Below are 21,385 nucleotides of genomic sequence, written 5' to 3'. Positions count from 1 at the left end.
TCCTCCCTCCCTCTTCTTTCCCCCGCTGGCCCCCGTCACGCCCCATCCAGGGGAAGCCCCAACGCCCACGCGAGCTTGAGGAGCCGGGCTCTGCGGCCGCCTAGTGCACTGCCTGGCTGTAACGGGAACGGCGGCAGCCCAGGAGATCCGGGGTCCCCAGACAATCAGGGATGGGGGTCGGTGGGAAGAGGCGGGGCGCCACCGCCCAGGCCTCCCGCCGCGACGGGGCGGGACAATGGGGCCCCACCCCGGTGAAGGAGGGAGGCAGGGAGGGAGGCGGCGTGCGCTCGGCCCGCGGCGCGCTAGCTGCTGCTGCTGCTACTGCGAAGCTGAGGCTGGAGCGGGCGGGGAGGGGCGCGGGTGGGAGCGCGGAGGAGGGAGGAGGAGGCGGCGGCGGCGGCGCGTGTGGCGGGCGGGAGGGCGGCTGGCACCGGGCTTGTAAATAAACTGCGATGCTGTCTCGGGCTTGCCGGCCTGGGTGCCGCCGCCGCCGCCGCCGCCCCGGAGCGCCGGTTCCAGGCTCCAGCTGCCGCGCGCCCTAGCGCTTCCGCGCCAGCCTCGCGCGCGCTCCCAGCCTCCCCGCAGCCCCCGAACCGCGACCCTCGGGGTCCCGCGGCTGACCTGCGCGGAATGTGACCCCCTGATCCCCTGCCAGGCCTCCCCTGCCCCCCAGGGGGTCCGCCTTTGCCTGCTTTTGGGGGGGGTGGGTGGGGAGGGGCGCGCGGATCATGGCATTGGAGTTCCCGGGCTTGCAGCCGCCGCCGCCGCCTCGTTCACGCACCCCGAGCGCCCCTTCTTCCCAGAGCAGCAGCGGAGAAGGCGAAGCGGCCGGCGGGGGCGAGGCAGATGGGGCTCAAGGCGCGCAGGGCGGCGGGGGCGGCTGGCGGCGGCGGCGACGGGGGCGGCGGAGGCGGCGGGGCCGCTAACCCAGCCGGGGGGGACGCGGCGGCGGCCGGCGACGAGGAGCGGAAAGTGGGACTGGCGCCCGGCGACGTGGAGCAAGTCACCTTGGCGCTCGGGGCCGGAGCCGACAAAGACGGGACCCTGCTGCTGGAGGGCGGCGGCCGCGACGAGGGGCAGCGGAGGACCCCGCAGGGCATCGGGCTTCTGGCCAAGACCCCGCTGACCCGCCCCGTCAAGAGGAACAACGCCAAGTACCGGCGCATCCAAACTTTGATCTACGACGCCCTGGAGAGACCACGGGGCTGGGCGCTGCTCTACCACGCGCTGGTGTGAGTACCCGGCCGCTCCGGGCGCCCTCGGCGGCGGCGCGCGTGGGGGCTCGGGGTCGGGGCTAGAGCTGAAAAGTCTCTGGGGTTTAAAACCCACGATGCTTTCCCGCTGAATGGGAGACCAGACCGTCCTCAGCGCGCGTTTCCGTGTGTGTGTGTGTGTGTGTGTGTGTCTGTGTGTGTGTCTGTGTGTGTGTCTGTGAGCCGCTCTCCGGGTGTTCCACACTGGGAGCTTAAAAAACGAAGCGTGGTTCCCCTGCTGATTTGGGCGGATGTGTGCGCGCGCGGGTGCGCATTTATGACATCTTCTCGGGGTGTTGGTTTGGAAGCTTAAAAGAATTATGTGGGTTTTTCCAATTAATGTGAGGGTTGAAGAGGATAAAGCGGGTCCTCCCATGAGCGCTGTGTTTCTGTTTCGGGTGGATCCCTTCTGTTGGGGTCGCCACTGAGTTTAGTTGGGGATGGGAGGGGTGCGCACCACCCATAGTGGGGAGTGTGTGTGTGTGTCTGTCTGTTGCTTGCTTGTGCCACCCTTCTGATCGCTGGGTACTGGTACAAAGAAGAACCTGGTGCTGCTCTGACTGGGAGCTGGGACTGGCCAAAATGCATATCTTAGGATTCCTTTTAGGGAAGTGAATGGGAATGTGTGTGTCTAAGCCTAGGCTGAGGGGCTGGGGCTTCACAGAGCCAGGAGGTGAGGGGGCCGGGGACTCTTTTGGCTGAAACATTCCTTGATTTGGGATCTGATATTCCTTCAGCCTCAGTTGCTGCCTCTTCTCCTGCTTTGGCTGGGCTGGAGCACCAGGAATGTGAGGGGCTTGGCCTGGAGGTTTGCGCCCAGGCACTGTTCTCCTAGAAAGAATCTCCTTGCTGGTCCGGATGTAAATGCATGGCCAGAAGGAAGAAGGAACTCCCTCTGCACCTGCCACTGGGGATGGAAAATCCACCCGTATTTGGGAGGGGGGAGAGGATGGCGGGGGTGCTCCTCACTCAAGATTGGAAATCTGTGCTGTCAGCACCCATCTCGGAGCTTGCAGGGCACGTCCAGCCATCAAGCTCTGCCTCCTGGCTCTGGTTTAGTCATCCTGATGGCTGCTTCTAGGAAGCTGTACTGTACCAGGGTTTTGGCAGGGAATTGCCTATGACCTTGGCAACACCCCCCCCCCCATCCTCCAAGCGTTTAGCAGTGGATTTTCCTCTCTGTTCTCCTCCAGTTCATCCATGACTGCTGTGGTCGGAAGGGCTCAGGAGCCTCGGAGTTAGTTACATTACCTGCCAGTCTTCCTTGGTTGGAAACGTTTTTCCAGGTTCGGCCACCAGGTGGGGGCGTCCACACAGGACCTCAGACTTAGCAACAGGTTTCTTCAAGGAGGTTACCAAGCCCGGAGAGGGTGCCTTCCCGGAAACTAAGGAACCAGCAGGAAGGGTGGGGTGGGAGTAAGACTTTTTCCCAGAAACGTGGAATTTGGTGTTTGTATGAGTGTGTGAGTGAGTGAGTGTGTGTGTGAGTGAATGTGTGTGTATTTGCAGGTGCTGGTCAGGATCTGGCTGGAGATACGGCTTAACAATTGTTCCTCTTTCATTTGCTCTTTTTAGGTGGCACAAAAAAGGATTAAAATACATTCATCTCTCTGTCTCTAGCAATATGTTTAGTTAAATTGAAGTGAATACTGAAATATGTGATAGTTAAAAAAGGCACAAGAAGTTTGTTGAGGGCACACAGTCATACAAGGATTCACATGTCCTTTCACATGTACATCGTGTTCAGTATGTACTGACTGAAAAACCGGGGGATCCTATGGAAGCATGTGGGCTGCCTCTTTCTTCTCTTCCCACCTTTCCCAGCCAGCACCTCCAGGCCTGCCTTGCCCAGTCTGGGGAAGGGAATAGCTAAAGCCGTTACTGACTGAGCCTCAATTTTACTTTTTTCTAGAATTATTCCATCACCTGGAAGCAGATTTGATAATGCCAAAACCTGGAGCCGGTTTCCCAAAAAGGATCCGGGAAAATTTAAGACTTTGTGAGAGGGAAGTCAGTTACCTAGCTAGGAACTATATATGCAAATACATATATATGCAAATATGCAAATGTACTAATTTTATTTAATTCTCACACAGTACTATTAGGTGGAAATTATTATCTCCATTGTATAAATATGTGAAAACCTCAAGAGAGAAAATCACTTGTCCACGATCACACAGCTAAGGTTTCTGGAGCTCACATTTGAATGCAGTGGGTTCACTCTGTTTCTGAGCCCGGATTCCAGTTCTGACCCTCTTCCAACAATTGTGCGACCCTGGGTATTTTGCTGAGTGTCATTGAGTGCTCCTTTCCCCATTGTTAATGCAGGGCTGTGAGTAATGCCTTAGCCTCCCCTTGCTAGCTCTCAGTTGGCAAATTGCTAGAAATGAGAGTTTAGAATCAAGCTGGGGGCTGGTCAGAACCCGGGAACCCAGTGTTAGGAAAATGGAGGATGAACTGGGGTGGTGGTGGGATTGCGGATTCTGATAAATTGGGAGCCACACAGGAAAACCTGTGTTGAATTGCCATTGAGCTCCTAATATCGAAGCATACTTACTTAGTATATGCACAGTACATTCTTCCTGCAGCTTCGGAGGCAGTCCAGTCAAGTGAATATAACCGAAGCTTTCCTTGATGATTCAGGATTTTGAATTGAAATTTATGTTTTCAAGCATCCTTTATCTGTTCTGGGCTGTGGCTAATGGTGCAATGGGTCCAGGAAATTGGGCTTACCATGGACCTACAATTTAGTAGATGCTTTTTTTTTATTATTAAAATGAACCAGGTCCATGAGATGAGATTATTTTTTTCTCCTTCCTAAAGGTAGAATACAAGAAATATGGAAATCAATCAAACCCTTACCTTGCTTCTTTTGCCTCAAATGCTGTATTAGTCTGTTTTCACAGTGCTATAAAGAAATACTTGAGACTGGGTAATATATAAAGGAAATAAGTTTAATTGATTCACAGTTCTGCATGACTAGTGGAGGTGTGGGGAGTGGTCTCAGGAAACTTACAATCATGGCGGAAGGCAAAGGGGAAGAGGAAGCCAGGCACATCTTACATGATGGCAGGAGAAAGAGAACAAAGGGGAAGAGCCACACACTTACCAAACAACCAGATCTCCTGAGAATTCTATCAGGAGAAGAGCAAGAGGAAAATTCACGCACGTGATTCAGTCACCTCCCACCAGACCACTCCCACAACATGTGGGTATTACAATTTGAGAAGAGAGTTGGATGGGGACACAGAGCGAAAACATATCATTCTGCCCCTGCTTCCTCATGTCCTTTTCATATTTCGTGCCTTCCCAACAGTGCCCCAAGGTCTTAACTCATTCCGGCATTAACTCAAAAGTCCAAGTCCAAAGTCTCATCTGAGACAAGCAAGTTGCTTCTGCCAATTAACCTGTAAAGTAAAAAACAAGTTAGTTACTTCCAAGATACAATGGGAGTATAGGCATTGGGTAAATGTTCCCATTGCAAATGGGAGAAATTGGCCAAAACAAATGGGCCACAGTCCCCATGCAAGTCTGTAACTCAGCAGGGCATTCATTAAAAAAGCTCCAAAATAATGTCCTTTGATTCCATGTCTCCATCCAGGCCACCCTAATGCAAGGATTGGGCTTTCATGGCCTTGGGCAGCTCCACCCTTGTGGCTCTACAGGTTTCAACTCCTGTGGCTGTTTCCATGGGCTGGCATTCAGTATCTGTAGCTTTTCCGGGCACACAGTGCAAGCTGTCTGTGGATCTACCATTTTGGGGTCTGGAGGACAGTGGTTCTCTTCTCACAGCCCCACTAGGCAGCGTCCCAGTGGGGACTGTGTGTGGGGGTTCCAACCTCACATTTCCTCTTGCACTGCCCTCACAGGGGTTCTTTATGAGAGCTCTTGCAGCAGACTCCTGCCTGGACAGCCAGGTGTTTCCATACCTCATCTGAAATCTAGGTGGAGGTTCCTAAAGCTTAACTGTTGTCTTCTGTGCACCCACAGGCCCAACACCACACAGAAGCCACCAAGGCTTGGGGCTTGCACACTCTGAAGCAATGGGCTGAGCTGTACCTTGTTCCCTTTTAGCCATGGCTGGAGCTGGAGTGGCTGGGAGACAGGGCACCAAGTCAAGCAGCTTCACAGAGCGGTGGGGCCTTGGGCCTGGCCTAGGAAACCATTTTTACCCCTTAGGCCTCTAGGCCTGTGATGGGAGGGGCTGCCACAAAATTCTCTGACATACCCTGGAGACATTTTGCCTGTTGTCTTGGCTATTAACGTTCAAATCCTCATTACTTATGCATATGACTGCAGCTGGCTTGAATTCTCTGCAGAAAGTGGGTTTTTCTTTTCTACCACATGGTCAGGCTGCAAATTTTCTAAATCCTTATGTTCTGCTTTCCTTTTAAATATAAGTTCCATTTTCAAACCATCCCTTTGTGAACGCACATAACTGAATGTTTTCAGAATAAGCCAGGTTAACTCTTGAATGCTTTGCTGCTTAGAAATCTCTTCCACCAGATACCCTAAATCATCCTCTGAAGTTCAAAGTTCCACAGATCTGGGCAGGGGCAAAATGCTACTAGTCTCTGCTAAAGCATACCATGAGTGACCTTTACCCCAGTTCCCAGTAAGTTCCTCGTCTCCATTTGAGACCACCTTAGCCTGGACTTAATTGTCCATATCACTGTCAGCATTTTGGTCAAACATTCAGTAAGTCACTGGGAAGTTCCAAACCTTCCCACAATTTCCGATCTTCTTCTGAGCCCTCCAGACTGTTCCAACCTTGCCTATTACCCAGTTCCAAAGTCTCTTCCATATTTTCAAGTATCTTTGTAGCAGTGCCCCAAACTCCAGGTACCAATTTCCTGTATTAGTCCATTTTCGCCCTGCTATAAAGAAATACCTGAGCCTGGGTAATTTATAAAGGGAAGAGGTTTAATTGACTCACAGTTCTGCATGGCTGGGGAAGCCTCAGGAAACTTACAATCATGGCAGAAGGGGAAGCAGGCATGTCCTACGTGGTGCCAGGAGAGAAGGCAAGAGTGAAGGGGAAGAGTCACACACTTATCAAACAACTGGATCTTGTGAGAATTCTATCACGAGAAGAGCAAGGGGGAAGTCCACCCCCATGATTCAGTCACCTACCACGAGGCCACTCCCGAAACGTGGGGATTACAATTTGAGATGAGTTTTGGATGGGGACACAGAGACAAACCATATCAAATGCCCATCCCCTACTTTCACCTGGTGACTCCACTTCACCTTGGCCCAGCTTCCCCAGGCATAGAATTTTGTACCTTGCATTTGATGGATCTCTGCTTGTCTGCCATGTTGAGCTGAGAGCTACTCGAGAGTGGGAGCTGCTTACTCTCCTGTAGCCTTACCACTCCCTAGCAGGCTGCAGAGTGCATGGTAGATACTAAGTAAGCATTTGCTGAATGGATGCATGCAAGAATTCTCTAAGGATTCTGGTTAATCAAGACTTTGCTTCTATAGGTTTACTATTATCACAATAACAGTAAGTAGTCAAAGCCAGCATTACAGGACTTTAATTATGAGAATAGTTCTTAGAAGTCCAAAAATGGACTATGGGGAGAGAAAACAAGATTGGAGACCATGCTTTAACTTGAGTGAGGGTGATCACTTCTCTGGTATTTTTAACCTTATGGCTGAAAGAGATTCTGATTTTATGAAAAACGTGTTGGATTTGGAGTTCACGTCTGGACTGCTTTATGTCTCTGTGACTTTGCAGCAGTCAAGTTAGGGATGACCTGTAAATTGAGGATGATTACACTACCCTATCACAGGGTGGTTTTTAGGCTCAAAGAATAGTGTATGTGAATGCAGTTAGCCCAACACTAGGCACTCAGTATACATTAGTTAATTCTGAATAGGGATATCCTTAAAAGTCATACATACCTGACACTGTGACTGTCCTGAGCTGTCCAGGGACTCCCCCTTCCTTGCCTGTTAGTGAAAAGATGCTGGCTTCATCTTGGCATTCATCTCATTTGGCACTGGATAGGCATCCTGCTGCCCTGACCATCTTGCCACAGCCAGCTGTGATCAATCACTCTCCTGTTGACAAACCAAGCGAAAATGATCACAAGAAATACCCACTGATTGCATTCTGAGGTATGCTGGCTCCAGGGACATCTGGCAGGCAAGACTGGGTAGTGAGACACATGGAGCCAGCAGCTGCTCTGGAACATAAAGGGCCTGCCTAGTAGACTTAGCATGTTGACAAGAAGATCTATTGTCTTCATGATGGAGGAGACACTGAATGCCCACTTAATGCTGTCAGTAATGCAGAGTCTTCCCAATTTGGAGGTAAAAAATTTGGGCTTCCAAACTTGCTTGCTTCTTATAGCTGGTATGGTCTTGGGCAAGTTGCTGTATCTTTGGGCTTCAGTTTCTTCATCTGAGAAGTGTTATCAGTAAGTTATAGGCTCTTGTGGAGCTAAGAGCACTTTACATGAAGGAAAAATTCAGTATTAGATATTTGTGTTGTTAATGTTAATCAGTTAATAGATATTTCTTAACACTTTCTCTGTACCAGGCACTCTTCTACATGTTAGGGATATAGAAACAAACAAACAAAACAAAAGGAAACAAAACAATCTCTACCTAATGGAACATATACTCTATGACAACCTTGTTAATATTAGCAGAAGTATCAGAATTTGGTCATCTGTCAACCTCCCAGCCAGAGCAGAATGAATCCCTCCAGCAGTATCTTAGCCATGCCTATAAACTACAATTTATTACTGAAGTAACATCAGTTTTTCTATAGACAATGCTGATTTCAACTATCTTGGCACTTCCATTTCCCTGACTCTATTTAGTTCATTCTCCTTTTCAGCTCCCATGTGTTTTGTTCTTTCTCATCTACCACTTGATGTTGGTCTTCTTAACCATTCTCAATCAATCCTCACCTTTTTTCGTCCCACTGAACTGTCTTTGCATTTCCTTCCTCAGTATTGCCAATTTCCTTCTCATTTTGAGAAGCAAGGTTTTTGATAAGTTGTCATTCTTTATTCAGCAGTAAGAGCATGATCTTTGAAGTCAAACGATGGTTGAATTTAACTCTGCTGTTTCTTCTGTGTAACCTGGAATAATTTGCTCAACCTTCCTGAATTTCCATTTCTTTATTTCTAATATGAAGATAATAATGCCTACCTCCCAAGGCTGTTGTAAAAATTTTTTAATTGATGGATAATATTTGTACATATTTATGAGGTACGTGTGCTATTTCATTGCATGCGTAGACTGTGTAACAATCAAGTCAAGGTGTCTGGGGGATCTGTCACCTGGAGTATTTATCATTTCTGTGTGTTGGGAACATTTCCAGTCCTCTCTCTTAGCTGTTTTGAATTATACAATACATTGTTGTTAACTATAGTCACCCTTCTCTGATATTAAACATTAGAACTTATTCCCTCTGACTATATGTTTGTACCCATTAACTAACCTCTCCTTTTCCCCTACTCCTGCACACTCATCCTTCCAGCCTCTGGTATCTATCATTTTATTCTCTACTCCATGAGATCAGTATTTTTAGCTCCACATATGGGTAGGAACACATGATATTTGTCTTTACGTGTGTGGGTTATTTCATTTAACATAACGACTTCCAGTTCCATCCAAGTTGCTGCAAATGACATGATTTCATTTTCTCGTGGCTGACTAGTATTCCATTGTGTACATATACCATATTTTCCTTATCTGTTCATCCATTGATTGATCCTTAGGTTGATTCCTTACTTTATTATTGGGAATACTACTGCAGTATACATGAGAGTGCAGGTATTTCTTCGAAACATTGATTTTTTTTCCTTTGGATAAATACCCAGTAGTGGGATTGCTGGATGGTATGATAGTTCTATTTTTAGTTTTTTGAGAAATCTCCATATTGCTTTCCATAGTGGCTGTACTAATTTACATTCCTACCAACAGTATGTAAGAGTTGCTTTACTCGGAATCCCCATCAGCATCTGTTATTTTTTGTCTTTTTAATGATGACCATTCTAACTGGGGTAAGATGATATCTCATTGTGGTTTTGATTTCCATTTTCCTGATAATTAGTGATATTGAACATCTTTTTATATATCTTTCGATCATATATATGTCTTCTTTTAAGAAATATCTATTCATATCCTTTGCCCACTTTGTAATGGTATTAGTTGTTTTTTAACTGCTGAATTTCCTGTGTATTCTAGATATTAGTCCCTTGTTGATGAGTAGTTTTCAATTTTTTCTTCCATTTAAGGGGTCGTCTCTTCACTCTGTTGATTGTTTCATTTGCTACATGGAAGCTTTTTAGTTTAAAATAGTCCCATTTGCCTATTTTTTGTTTTGTTGCCTATGCTTTTGAGGTCTCGGGCATAAAATATTTGCCTAGACCAGGGTCCTAAGGTGTTTCCTCTGTTCTCTTCAAGGATTTTTATAGTTTCAGATCTTACTTTTAAGTCTTTAATCCATCTTGAGTTGATTTTTGTATGTGGTAAGTCATAGAGGTCGTTCCATTATTCTGCATTGTTGTGAAATTTGAGATGATGGATATAAAATGCCTAGACATGTCATCATTGGCATTTAGTAAATACTTTCTCTCTTTTGCTTCTCTTCTTGATCATATCTAATCTGCTGCCTTCTTGCAACCCTCATGAAATCCATGCACACTCCCCTTGATCATCTCAGGTGGCCATCCGTATTGACCTGGAGGGTGAGCAGTGGCTCTCTTTTACAAATGAATAAGAGAAGTTAGGTGATCTGCCCAGGCTCTTAAAGCTACTGAAGTGGCACAGCTGGAGTCACACCTGAGTCCTCACTCTTGTGCGGTGCTTCTTTCACCATGTCTTGGTCTACTCAATAGAAGAGTAACAAAGGGAGACCAGAACTGTTCCCTCCTGGGTCAGGAGTTTGACGACTAGCTGCATTTCTGACAAATTCCCAGGGGAAACCAGTGCTGCTACTCCGCTGACCACCCTTTGAGTAGCCAGGCCTCTCAAACCTTGGCATGCATGTGAATCACCCAAGCAAAAAGGTACCGTAAGAGAGAAATCTGGCAGACTCCACCTGAACAAAAGTAATCAAACTTGTGTATAATGAGACAAACTAACCCATCCTTCTGGTGTAATTCAGTGGAAATGTACAACATACCTGCAGTGGTGCCTAAAATGATCTGAATCGAATCATAAAGAAATAATAGACTAATTCAAATTGCGGGGCATCCTGGTGGATATCTGGCATGGTCTCTTCCAAACGCTTCATGTCACGGACAAACAAACAAATAAACAAAAGAAGATGAGGAGAACTGTCTCAGTTAAAGGAGGCTAAAGAGACACAACAGCCAAAGGCAGTGCTTGATTCTTGATGGGTTCCAATTGAAAAAAATAAATAACAGAGGATACTATATAAGGATAATTAAGAAAAGTTGAATATGGCCTCCATGTTAGATAACATTATTGTATCAAAATTTAATATATTGAGTTCGATCATTTTATTGTGGTTATGTAAGTGGATGTTCTGTATTTTGAAGAGATGCATGGTGCAATAGCTAATGGTGACAAGTCATGATGTTTGCAACTTACTTTCAAATGGCTCAGCACACAGACAGGCGATATGAGTGTGTGTGTATATGCACACACACAATACACACACCCAGAATGAGAAAGAGAAAAAGAAAATGTAGCATACATATTAAAAATTGGTAAATTCAGGAAAAGAGAATATATATGTATGTTATATTATTCCTTTAACTTAAAAAAATCTTTTAGAAATAAAAAAGTTACAAATAGTTTAAAAAGAATAAAACTCAACACACACAAACACGCAAAGCACATATATGAGTCCAGATGACAGGCATTGCCCTCAGGTGATTCCAACATGAAGCCAGGCTGAGAACTGTTGGCTGAGCTGCATGGGCTTTCTTGGATTCATGGATTCTGTGTATAGACTTTCTTGCCAAACTTTGTGCCAGCCTGTTGAGGGAGATGAGCCATAGTTCTTTCTCTATGGAGAGAGAGACTGGAAATGACTAAATTTAAAGAGTGTAGCAAATGCAATGATAGAATGCAAATGAGGAACCTCAGGAGAGCAGGAAAAGGAAGCATCACTGACCTTACTGTGTTGTATCAATGGAGACTTCTTCAAGGGAGGTTTAAGCAGCCGAGAATGAGATGAAGATACTACTGTTTGTCCAAGTGATGCCTGGTCTCCCTCTCCTGCTTGGAAAACAGAATGCAAATTTTCTTCAATTTAATGCTAAATTATTCTTGCATTATTTGGAAGCTCCCACTTTCAAGTTTATATTCATTTTTTAAAATTCCATAAATGTTTAAGTTTCATAAATCAAGCGTGATCCTATGGTATTTTCCCACTGATCAGGGTCTTTGCTCCTTTTTTCTCTTTGGTCTGGGTCTGGAGGTCTTCACAGAAAGCAAACAAGATTTGTTTCATCTTTTAACAAGTGGGACAGTGTCAAGGGAATCAAGGAAAAGGTCTTCAAATGTGGACTGAATAAAAACCCTTTTCAGATGCCATGCTCTGTAATTCTGGTTTTGGGTAGCCCAAGACAGCTCTGGGTTTGTCAGAGAACACTGGGTGAGCTTTCAGGAGAGCAGCATTAACTATGTAATTTGGACACTTCACTTACCGTACAGTCTGCAAAATGGGCATTGCAATACCTGCTGCATATAATTGGTGTAAGAGTCACAATGTGTGAGAGAACGTGAGTGCCAGCATCCTGAGGTTGTATTTTCCTAAAGCTGTAGAAGGATCAGGTGGGCCCCATAATTAGGACCTTGTCTATATTGGGTTCAAGCATCTGCCTGTGCACAAATGTGCCACATTTCTGTCTATGTTGCATCACCTGATCATCACTGCTTGCTTTTATTGGGCCTCTATTAACCATATACCTCAGCACCTTTGTCTGTAGGGATGTTAGCTTCCCCAAGGTGATCACCCCTTGGAAGGACGAAGAGAGCCGCAGGTTTGGAGATAAGAAAATTGAAGTCAATGTCAAGTTTTGAGGCCCCCTCTGATTTTGCAGATGTCACAGGATGCACATCAAATCCCATCCACATTGTAGCCTTGTTGGATGCGACTTTTCATTCTGCCACAGAAGGGATAGAAGAGTTGTTTGAAGTGTTTTCTCTAGGGAACGAATTGGGTTAAAGCTCAAGAACAAGACTGCTTCCTGCATGTAGGGTATGACTAAGTAAGAGTGAGAACTTAAGCAGCTGGCTCATAGGGTATCCATACGTGGGCTCTGGCTGGCTTCCTTCTGAGGTGGGCTTCTCTCTATACTGAATTCAGACCTCAGGGCTGGGAACCTCTTCTCCTCTCCATGCGTTCCTTTTCATGAGTCATGTAAAATCATCTGCACTCTGCAAGAGTGTAACAGTTGGGTTGAGCCCTTTAAAACCAGCATATTAGTAATAACTAATGCTTTTACATCATTTCACAGTTTATAATATCACCTTTTGGGCAATATCACCTCTTGGGCAACACCGCCATCTGTTCAGTGTCAGGGTAACCTGCTTAACTACAGCAGGTGCCTGCTTGCAAATCACCAAACCTGGTTCTCCTAAGCTGGTGTCCTACCCAAAGGCAGGCAGGCAGGCTATGCATAGAACTTCTTTGTCTTTGACCCCTTAGGTTCTTTGTAAACTCATTACAGCAGTTTAAGTTTATTTCTACCTTGATGGTGTCTTCTTGCAGAGATGGAGTGAAATCTTATCCAACAAGACTTGAAAGTCCTGGGGCTAGGATAATATACTCATCTAGCCCAGGCCATGTGTCCTAATGGAAAAATCACTTAGTCCAACCAGACTATTCATCTCTCTCCTTCTGCCTGTCCCTACAGTCCCAGCTTCTGCTTCATCTCACTCCATATCAGCTGTCTTATGTATCAGCTATGGATGCTTCTCCCCCGGTAATGCCAGTCTGAAAAATGAAACCAGCAGTACTTAATAATCAGCAAGGCTAATCACACTAATCAGCAGTTACTTTGCAGCAATTTATGGGATTTATGGTCCCGGCACAGAGAGAGGCACTTGACAGCTTAGAAAAATCAGAGGCTGTTGGAGCTGGATGGGAACTTTGAGAAGAAGAAACAGAGGCCCAGGGCCATTTAAAACTTGCCTAAAGTGGTGCTCCTAAGGGGAGGACCCAAACCAGGTCTTCATGCAAGACCGGCATCCATTCAGCCACACTGGCCTCCCCACGTGCCTCCAACAGCAGTGTGTGCCATCAGATGAGTCTTGTTTCCTCTGGGTTCACAGCTGCCTTAGGATCTAAGTCCAATCCTGTCTGAAGTGTAGTTTTGCGTGATGGAGTCTTTCACTTCATCTCAGAAAAGCTAGGGATATTTGTTCAGAATGTTTTCTTTCAAGGGCAAGATGAGTTACCACTCAGGGCCACATTTTCTTATTGATCCATGTGAGGTGAGGTGTTTGTTTATAAATGAACAGGAGGAGGAGTAAACATAGGTTGGGCCGAGGGATCAGGCATCCCTACATGGACTCTTGCCAAGGAGGGCTTCTCTTTCTGTGGAAATCCCAGAGCTAAGATCTGGGATTTTTCTGTCCTTCCCCTGCCTCCCATCTAGTTCTCTAGCAAGAGTCCTATAAAATAGTCTCTGAACTCCATTGAGCTCAACCTTGAGTTGCGACATTCAAAACCTCCATGTTAATGACAACTAATGTTTTTCCACTGGGTGGTTTATAAAGTCACCTGTGGGGTAGCACCATTGTTTGTTCCATTCATGGAGACCTGATTTATTTTTATTAGTAACAGCCACTTACATTTATTTGTAGTGTTATTTCTGTGTGCCATGGGCTAGGCACTCTAGATGGTTCTAAGGTGTGGCTGAGAGCCCAGGAAACACCTGCTCAGCCACCAGCAAACCCAAGCTGTCACCTTGAGTCTTCTGCTGATTTGCTCTGTAGTCTCTGTAACTCATTTTACTTCTAGTGGCCTCAGTTTGCTCATCTGAAATATGGACCTAATTTTCCCTGCCTTCCAGGTTATTTAAAGGGTTAAGCGAAGCCACGGAGGACCGGACCTTGACCAACAGAGCATGGGGATGAGTGCTGGCATTCTCTCTCGGTTTGTGTTTCACCAGAAGCCGACACTGAGACAGGGGACTCAGGGCACGTGGTTTATTACCACATAGTTGCTCTATCTTGTTTTCATTATCTCCCCTTTGAGGAGTCTTTAGAGACTTTTTTCCCCAATTGCCCCCACCCATGAAATGTTAATATTACTGATATACTGTGTATATCTTTGTAAATTGTGTGTTTATATGGGCTTGCTATATAAAGTATAAAAATAGTAAGTTTTCTTCACTCTATCCTCCCAGAACCAATTTTGCCTCCTGGCATGCAATAGCATCCCTACTGAGAATGCATGATTTAGGAGGTGATTCCAAGAAAAATTGGAGAATTTAGTAAAATCGGAGAAAGTAAGTGAAATAAGACAGGAAAGAAGTGGATTATAAGCATGTATCATTAAGCAGGTTACCATGAGAGCAGTTGAGGCTCAGTCTTCCTAGGGACCCTGGATTGTGATCTAGAACAGCCTGGAATGGTCCTTGAACTCCAGCCATGACTGTTTTTAAGAGTTGCTCCCGGGGGCAGAGAAATTTCTTATACAAACGTGCAACGTTTAGGCTACTTTTGGCAGGGGCTCAGAGTGAGTCCTGAGGAAGTATGGGAAGGGCTCCAGTGACAACTGGTAGTCGTCCTCTGGTTCGTAAGTAAATAAAATACTGTGACTTAAACCTCACAATATGTGGCTCTGTTTTCTCAGTGATTCTTAAGTAAAGGAAGTCTTGAAGCCTAAGGGTTGTCATGATTCTCTAGTGTTTTTTCCCCCTCATTAATTTTTCAGTTAGGGTTGTCATTCAGGAAAAAAATGAATTAAAAGTATTTGTAAATATGTAAATTCAATGCCTGGTATCTAATGACAGCTGACCTTTTTAAGCTCTTACTATGTGCTGGAATTATAGTGTTCTCAGAAGCACCGCAAAACCTGGTCACTGCCTGCATTATCCTTTGGGGAAAGGAGCTTTCTCCTTGTTAATATTATGGTATGGTCACATATTTGTAATTCTCACCAAATAAAACAGGCAAGTTCTTTCCTTTTATTTCTTTATGTCATTTATTTGTTTTATTTCATGTATTTATTCATTTTTTAGACAGGGTCTCCCTCTGTCTCCCAGGCTGGAGTCCAGTGGTACAGTCATGGCCCACCACAGCCTTGACCCTCTGGGCTCAAAGCAGTCCTCCCGCCTCAGCCTCCCAAGTAGCTGGGACCACAGGCATGTGCCACTATGCCCGCTATTTTTTTTTTTTTTTTTTTTTGAGATGGAGTTACGCTCTCTCTCTCAGGCTGGAGTGCAGTGGTGCGATCTCGGCTCACTGCAAGCTCTGCCTCCTGGCTCATGCAATTCTCCTGCCTCAGCGTCCTGAGTAGCTGGGACTACAGGCGCCCGCCACTACACCTAGCTAATTTTTTTTTTTTTGTATTTTTGGTAGAGATGGGATTTCACCATGTTAGCCAGGATGGTCTTGATCTCCTGACCTCATGATCCGCCTGCCTCGGCCTCCCAAAGTGCTGGGATTACAGGCATGAGCCATCACATCTGGCCTATGCCCGCTGTTTTTTTAAAATTATTTTTTTGTGGAGACGGGTACTCACTATGTTGCCCAAGCTGATCTAGAACTCTCAAGAGAGTTATTTTAAATAAACATGGACAACTTCAATCCTGCTGACATAATTCTGAGTGACTTGTGATACTTCAAAGAATGAAGAATCTTACTAATTTATAATGTGAGAAACATTCGCATTTTCAAAACAAGATTAAATTAGATATTCCAGTTGCTCTTACAAACACATCTTTTGTGGAGAAAATGACAGGATCTTGGTTGTAAACGAGGTTCTGTGACTTCCGCCCTTTGCTGGAGTTCTGGTTTCCTGGGGAATTCATTAACATTCCTCTTCACAGTTCTGGAACACGAAAGGAAATGTTGAGATTTCTTTTTTAAATTCCTCTTTTTGTGCCATGACTCGAACATATCTTGTTTGGCTGGGAAAACATTTATTGGAAAAAATGTAATCCTTTAGGTTTTGTATACATACACTGATCAAACTCAAGACATGCTGACTGATCACTCAGAGGCCATTGATTTCAGGGCTAGCAGATGCCAGACCTTAGGCTAGGAATAGGAGAAAGAGGGGTGAATAAATCAGTTTCTGCTCTTGAGGGACTAATGGTCAAATAGGTGAGTAAATAATTGCATAATGGTGTGACACTCACTCTAATATATGCAGATACTGAGTCCACTTGGAGATCAGGTAAAGTTGTCAACACTGTTTAAGTGGATCAGGGAAGATTTCCATCAAGTAGATTTCATCGTGTGTACAGGATGGAGACCATTTCCTCCTTCATTTTCTAATGTACGGCCTTGACCATGAAGAATCCAAGGTCTGGTTTTTTATCACACTGAAGGAAAGTTGCTGAAAGTGATACAAAGGAAAGTGGAATCATAAAACCTGAGCTGGGTGAACCTTGAGTTGTGTAAGGCGAATTGAAGACTTGCTTTCTAGTGGCACATTCCATACATGCAAGCATCCATTCTCTGCATTCCAGAGCTTGATACAACAGGTGACACTCTGGATAGATACCAAGTCTTTTTGCATGAATGGACACAATGCCAGTCTCCAAGGAGTGTGTGGCTTCACTGATAAACAGACATGGATATAAGTACTGGCTTTGAAGTCTGACTGTGTCATTGTTTAACCAGTAACCTTGAGTAAACCATTTAACCAGCCTAGAGCTGTGTGCTCGTCTGTAACGTGAACTTGTCTGTGCCCGTGGTAAGGATTAGATGAAGTGGCTGTAGTACAGACTTATGGGCTTGTAGTAGGTATCAGATAAATGGCCATTCCATCCCTGTTCTTTTCCAATTCTGCTAATATAAAAATGATGTCAAGCTATTCTGAATAGCTGGGATTACAGGTGCCCGCCACCACACCCGGCTAATTTTTGTATTTTTAGTAGAAACAGGGTTTCACCATGTTGGCCAGGCTAGTCTTGAACTCCTGACCTCAGGTGGTCCACCCACCTGAGCCTCCCAAAGTGCTGGGATTACAGGCATGAATCTCTTGAACCTGGGAGGCGGAGGTTGCGGTAAGCCGAGACCGTGCCATTGCACTCCAGCCTGGGTGTCAGAGGAAAACTCCATCTCAAAGAAAAAAAGAAAAAATGATGTCACTGAGTAAAAGTAATGCTGAAGTCAATATGGTATCGTAACTCCTACCCTAAGGTTATGCCCTAGAGCATGATAATGTGTTAGTTCTGATATGCCATTTTAATAAGAGGGAGGAAATTACATTGAAAATAAAAAAGAAGTGTAGAAGAAAAGATTTGCTGGCCCAAGTCACCTGAGGAAGCAGGTATGCCATGAAAAACACTCACCTAGACCATATCACCTCCAGATAGGCCAGGACTGAGTTTTTGCAATCATGTTAGACGTCTAAACCCAATCACACACTCTGCTTACTTGAAGAGTAGGGAAAAAGAGATCTAGAGAGTTTTAGGTTCACTTGAGTGAGAAACTAGCAGATTTCTTGACTGAGTAAATCATGTTTTCATCTTGTAGAAAATGAATTCTGCAGGATGCTTCTGTTTTTTTGTTTTCTTTGGCTGTCAGGGCTGTGGATACCATTTGTGGCTCAACTAGAGTGACAACCTTGTAGACTTCATGCCTGGGTTCTTTTCTTCCTCTAGGTTTTTCCTCTCCTCTTGTGCTCTCCAACGACACTTCTTATTCCAAATACTTGTTACTTGATTTTATTTTTCTGTCACAAAAGAGCTCAATAAATATTGTAAATGAATTTGCCAATTGAAGCCACACAGACTAGTCCTTTTAATCCCACTAAATTAATCTGGGTTCTTTGATAGATGTGAGTATGTTGTAGGCCAAATTGTCGTCTTCCAAAACAGGGCTATTTTGAAGTGAAAATCTAATAAAAGCGAAAGGTTGTTTAAAGTATATGCCCCACTCAAGACACACATTATGTGTGTTTGTGTGTCTTGAGTGGGGCATATACTGTATATGTATCCGTGTGTGTGTGTGTGTGTGTGTGTGTGTGTGGAGGAAAAGAGAAAGAGGGAAGGAGGGAAAGGGAAAATGGTAGGTGGGGAGAGGGAGAATACTCTTCCATTTTGGGATATCAACAGTAGTAATAACAATGGTAACCATTCTTTCTATTCCTTATTTACCTGTGTCCAGGGTATCAGGTTAATCATTAAAGGCCGGGCGCGGTGGCTCAAGCCTGTAATCCCAGCACTTTGGGAGGCCGAGGCGGGCGGATCACGAGGTCAGGAGATCGAGACCCTCCTGGCTAACACGGTGAAACCCTGTCTCTACTAAAAAAAAAAAAAAAAAAAAATCATTAAAAACATTGTTGCATTTGATCCTTGTGATAACTCTGTCAAATGTGTACAATTGACCCCTGTTTTATCAATGGGAACAAAGAGCCTCAGAAAAAGTGTCTGACTTTCTCAGAGTTTTTCAGGGGCAGGGCTGGAATTGGCTTCAGATATTCTGAATACAGTAGCTGTGATGCAGTGAAAAGTTCATATCCCAGCACTGCTACTCACTAACTGTTGATTTTCTTGTCATTTGTAAAAATTGAAATATAATTCATATATCATAAAAACTCACTATTTAAAAGTGTACAATTCATGGCTGGGTGCGGTGGCTCACGTCTGTAATTTCAGTGCTTTGGGAGGCCAAGGTGGGTGGATCACTTGAGGTCAGGAGTTCAAGACCAGCCTGGCCAACATGATGAAACCCTCTCTACTTAATATACAAAAATTAGCCTGGCGTGATGGTGAGCACCTGTAATCCCAGCTGTTCAAGTGGCTGAGGCATGAGAATCACCTCAACCCAGGAGGCGGAGATTTCAGTGAGCCGAGATTGTGCCACTGTACTCCAGCCTGGGCAACAAAGAAGACTCCATCTCAAAAAATAAAATAACATAAAATAAAATAAATAAATAAATGTACAATTCAGTGGTTTTAGTATATTTACAGGGCCCTGTAATAACTCGTTGATTTTTACAGTTTACACTTGCTAGTGTTAGTCAAGACTAAAATGGTGCTATAAAAAGCTATCATTTTGATCCTCGATTTTTTTTACCGCAAAAGAGTAGTTGTGAAAGTTTAATGGGTAAAAGACACAGTTAAGATAATGAAAAGACAAGTCACTGACTGGGAGAAATATTTGCCACACACCTCTCTGATAAAGACCTTGTAGCAAACATACAAAGAACTCTCAAAATTCAACACTAAGGAAAACAATTCAATTAAAAATAGACAAAATATTTGAACAGACATCTCATTAAAGAAGATATATAGATGGCAGATAAGCAGATGAAATGATGCTGAATATAATTTTGTTAGGGAATTGTAAATTAAAACAACATTGAGATATCACTACACACTTATTTGAATGGGGGTGGCTAAAATCCAAAGCAAGGACAATGTCAAATGTTGACAAGGATGTAGGGCAACAGGAACTGTGATTCATTGCTGATGAGAGTGGAAAAATGGTACAAGCACCTGGAAGGCAGTGGGTAGTTTCTTTTCTTTTTCTTTTTTTTTTGAGATGGAGTCTTGCTCTTGTCACCCAGGCTGGAGTGCAGTGGCGCAATCTCAGCTCACTGCAACCTCCACCTCCTGGGTTCAAGCCATTCTCCTGCCTCAGCCTCCTGAGTAGCTAGGGTTACAGGTGCCCACCACCATGCCCGGCTAATTTTTGTATTTTTTAGTGGAGACAGGGTTTCACCATGTTGGCCAGGCTGGTCTCAAACTCCTGACCTCATGTGATCTGACCGCCTCAACCTCCCAAAGTGCTGGGATTACAGGCGTGAGCCGCTGCTTACAAACCTAAATACAGTGTTACCAATAGTGTCCAGCAGTTGTGCTCTTATTTACCCAACTCATTTGAAATCTTATATCCACACAAAAACCTTCATGCAGATGTTTCTAATAGCTTTATTCATAATTGCCAAGAACAATGCAACCAAGTAGTCTCTCAATAGGTGAATGGATAAACAAACCATTGTGCATCCATACAATAAACTATTGTATTTGGTGGTAAAAGGAAATGAGATATTAAGTCATGAAATACATGAATGAATCTTAAATGCATATTGCTAAATGACAAAAGCTTCAGTGCTAAGTGAGAAGACTACATACTGTATGATTTCAATTATATGACATTGTAGAGAAAGCAAAACTTTAGAGACAGGAAAAAGATCAGTAGTTGTCAGGGGCTAGAAGGTAGGGAAGGAGGGTGGAATAGATGAAGCACAGATGATATTTTAGGGTGGTGAAATTATTCTGTGTGATGCCATAATGGTGGACACATGACTTAGTGCATTTGTCAAAACCCACAGACCTTCACGGCACAAAAAGTGAGCCTTGTGTTTGTAAATTTAAAAAATTATTTAGGAGGTCATGGAATCCCAGGGAGGAATGCAGATGGTGACAAGAGAAGCTAGCTATATTATAAATAAATGAAACAACCTCATTGAAGGTGATGGGGAGAGAAGGTGCTGGCCTAAGCAACTTTGGCAATGAGTGGAGTTTCTAAGACTAAAAACAAAAGGCATAATACATAAGTTCTGTTGTTTCCCATGGGACATGTCAATGATTCTGATATTGTTATACTTGTATACTGGAATTTAACGGTTGAGCAAAATATGGCAGTGGTGGGAGCTAGGTTTCTCACCACTGAAGTGAGAGTTTACAGAAAAGTAAATGGAGTCTAGAATATCCATGTAGTATGGATTTGAGTTGGAGATATGCATGTAAGCTCATGTTTAACTTAATACAAACTCAGATGGTTATGAATAGAAGTATTTATAAATATGTGTGTATGCATGGGCTATATACACACATATATATCCTTGCGCTGTCAGCTCAGTGAACCTAGAAAGTCAAATCCTGGTTGCAGTGAGCACACCTGGCACCCAGACCTTGGTTTCTAAAACCATTCTGCACAAAAAGGATATAGGGATCCCTGAATAAATGGCTGATTCTAGGATGGGCAGGAAATATATACAA

At 44.4% G+C, this 21,385-nt stretch overlaps 1 protein-coding gene across 1 annotated transcript in view; it reads left to right on the top strand.

Annotated features, from left to right (window-relative positions):
* The first annotated feature begins 278 nt into the window (after window positions 1–278).
* The window catches only part of KCNQ3 (potassium voltage-gated channel subfamily Q member 3), a 361,709-nt gene continuing 340,602 nt past the window's right edge, over window positions 279–21,385 (top strand). The window contains exon 1 of the mRNA XM_033202782.1: window positions 279–1,232. Within this exon, the coding sequence (XP_033058673.1) occupies window positions 847–1,232 (386 nt within the window). The 5' untranslated portion in view covers window positions 279–846. The remainder of the gene's footprint in view (window positions 1,233–21,385) is intronic.

Source organism: Trachypithecus francoisi, unplaced genomic scaffold, assembly GCF_009764315.1.
Source record: "Trachypithecus francoisi isolate TF-2019V2 unplaced genomic scaffold, Tfra_2.0 Lachesis_group7, whole genome shotgun sequence".
Taxonomy (NCBI): Eukaryota; Metazoa; Chordata; class Mammalia; order Primates; family Cercopithecidae; genus Trachypithecus; species Trachypithecus francoisi.
The sequence above is the reverse complement of the archived record's forward strand: the minus strand, read 5'-3'. Positions and strand labels throughout refer to the sequence as shown.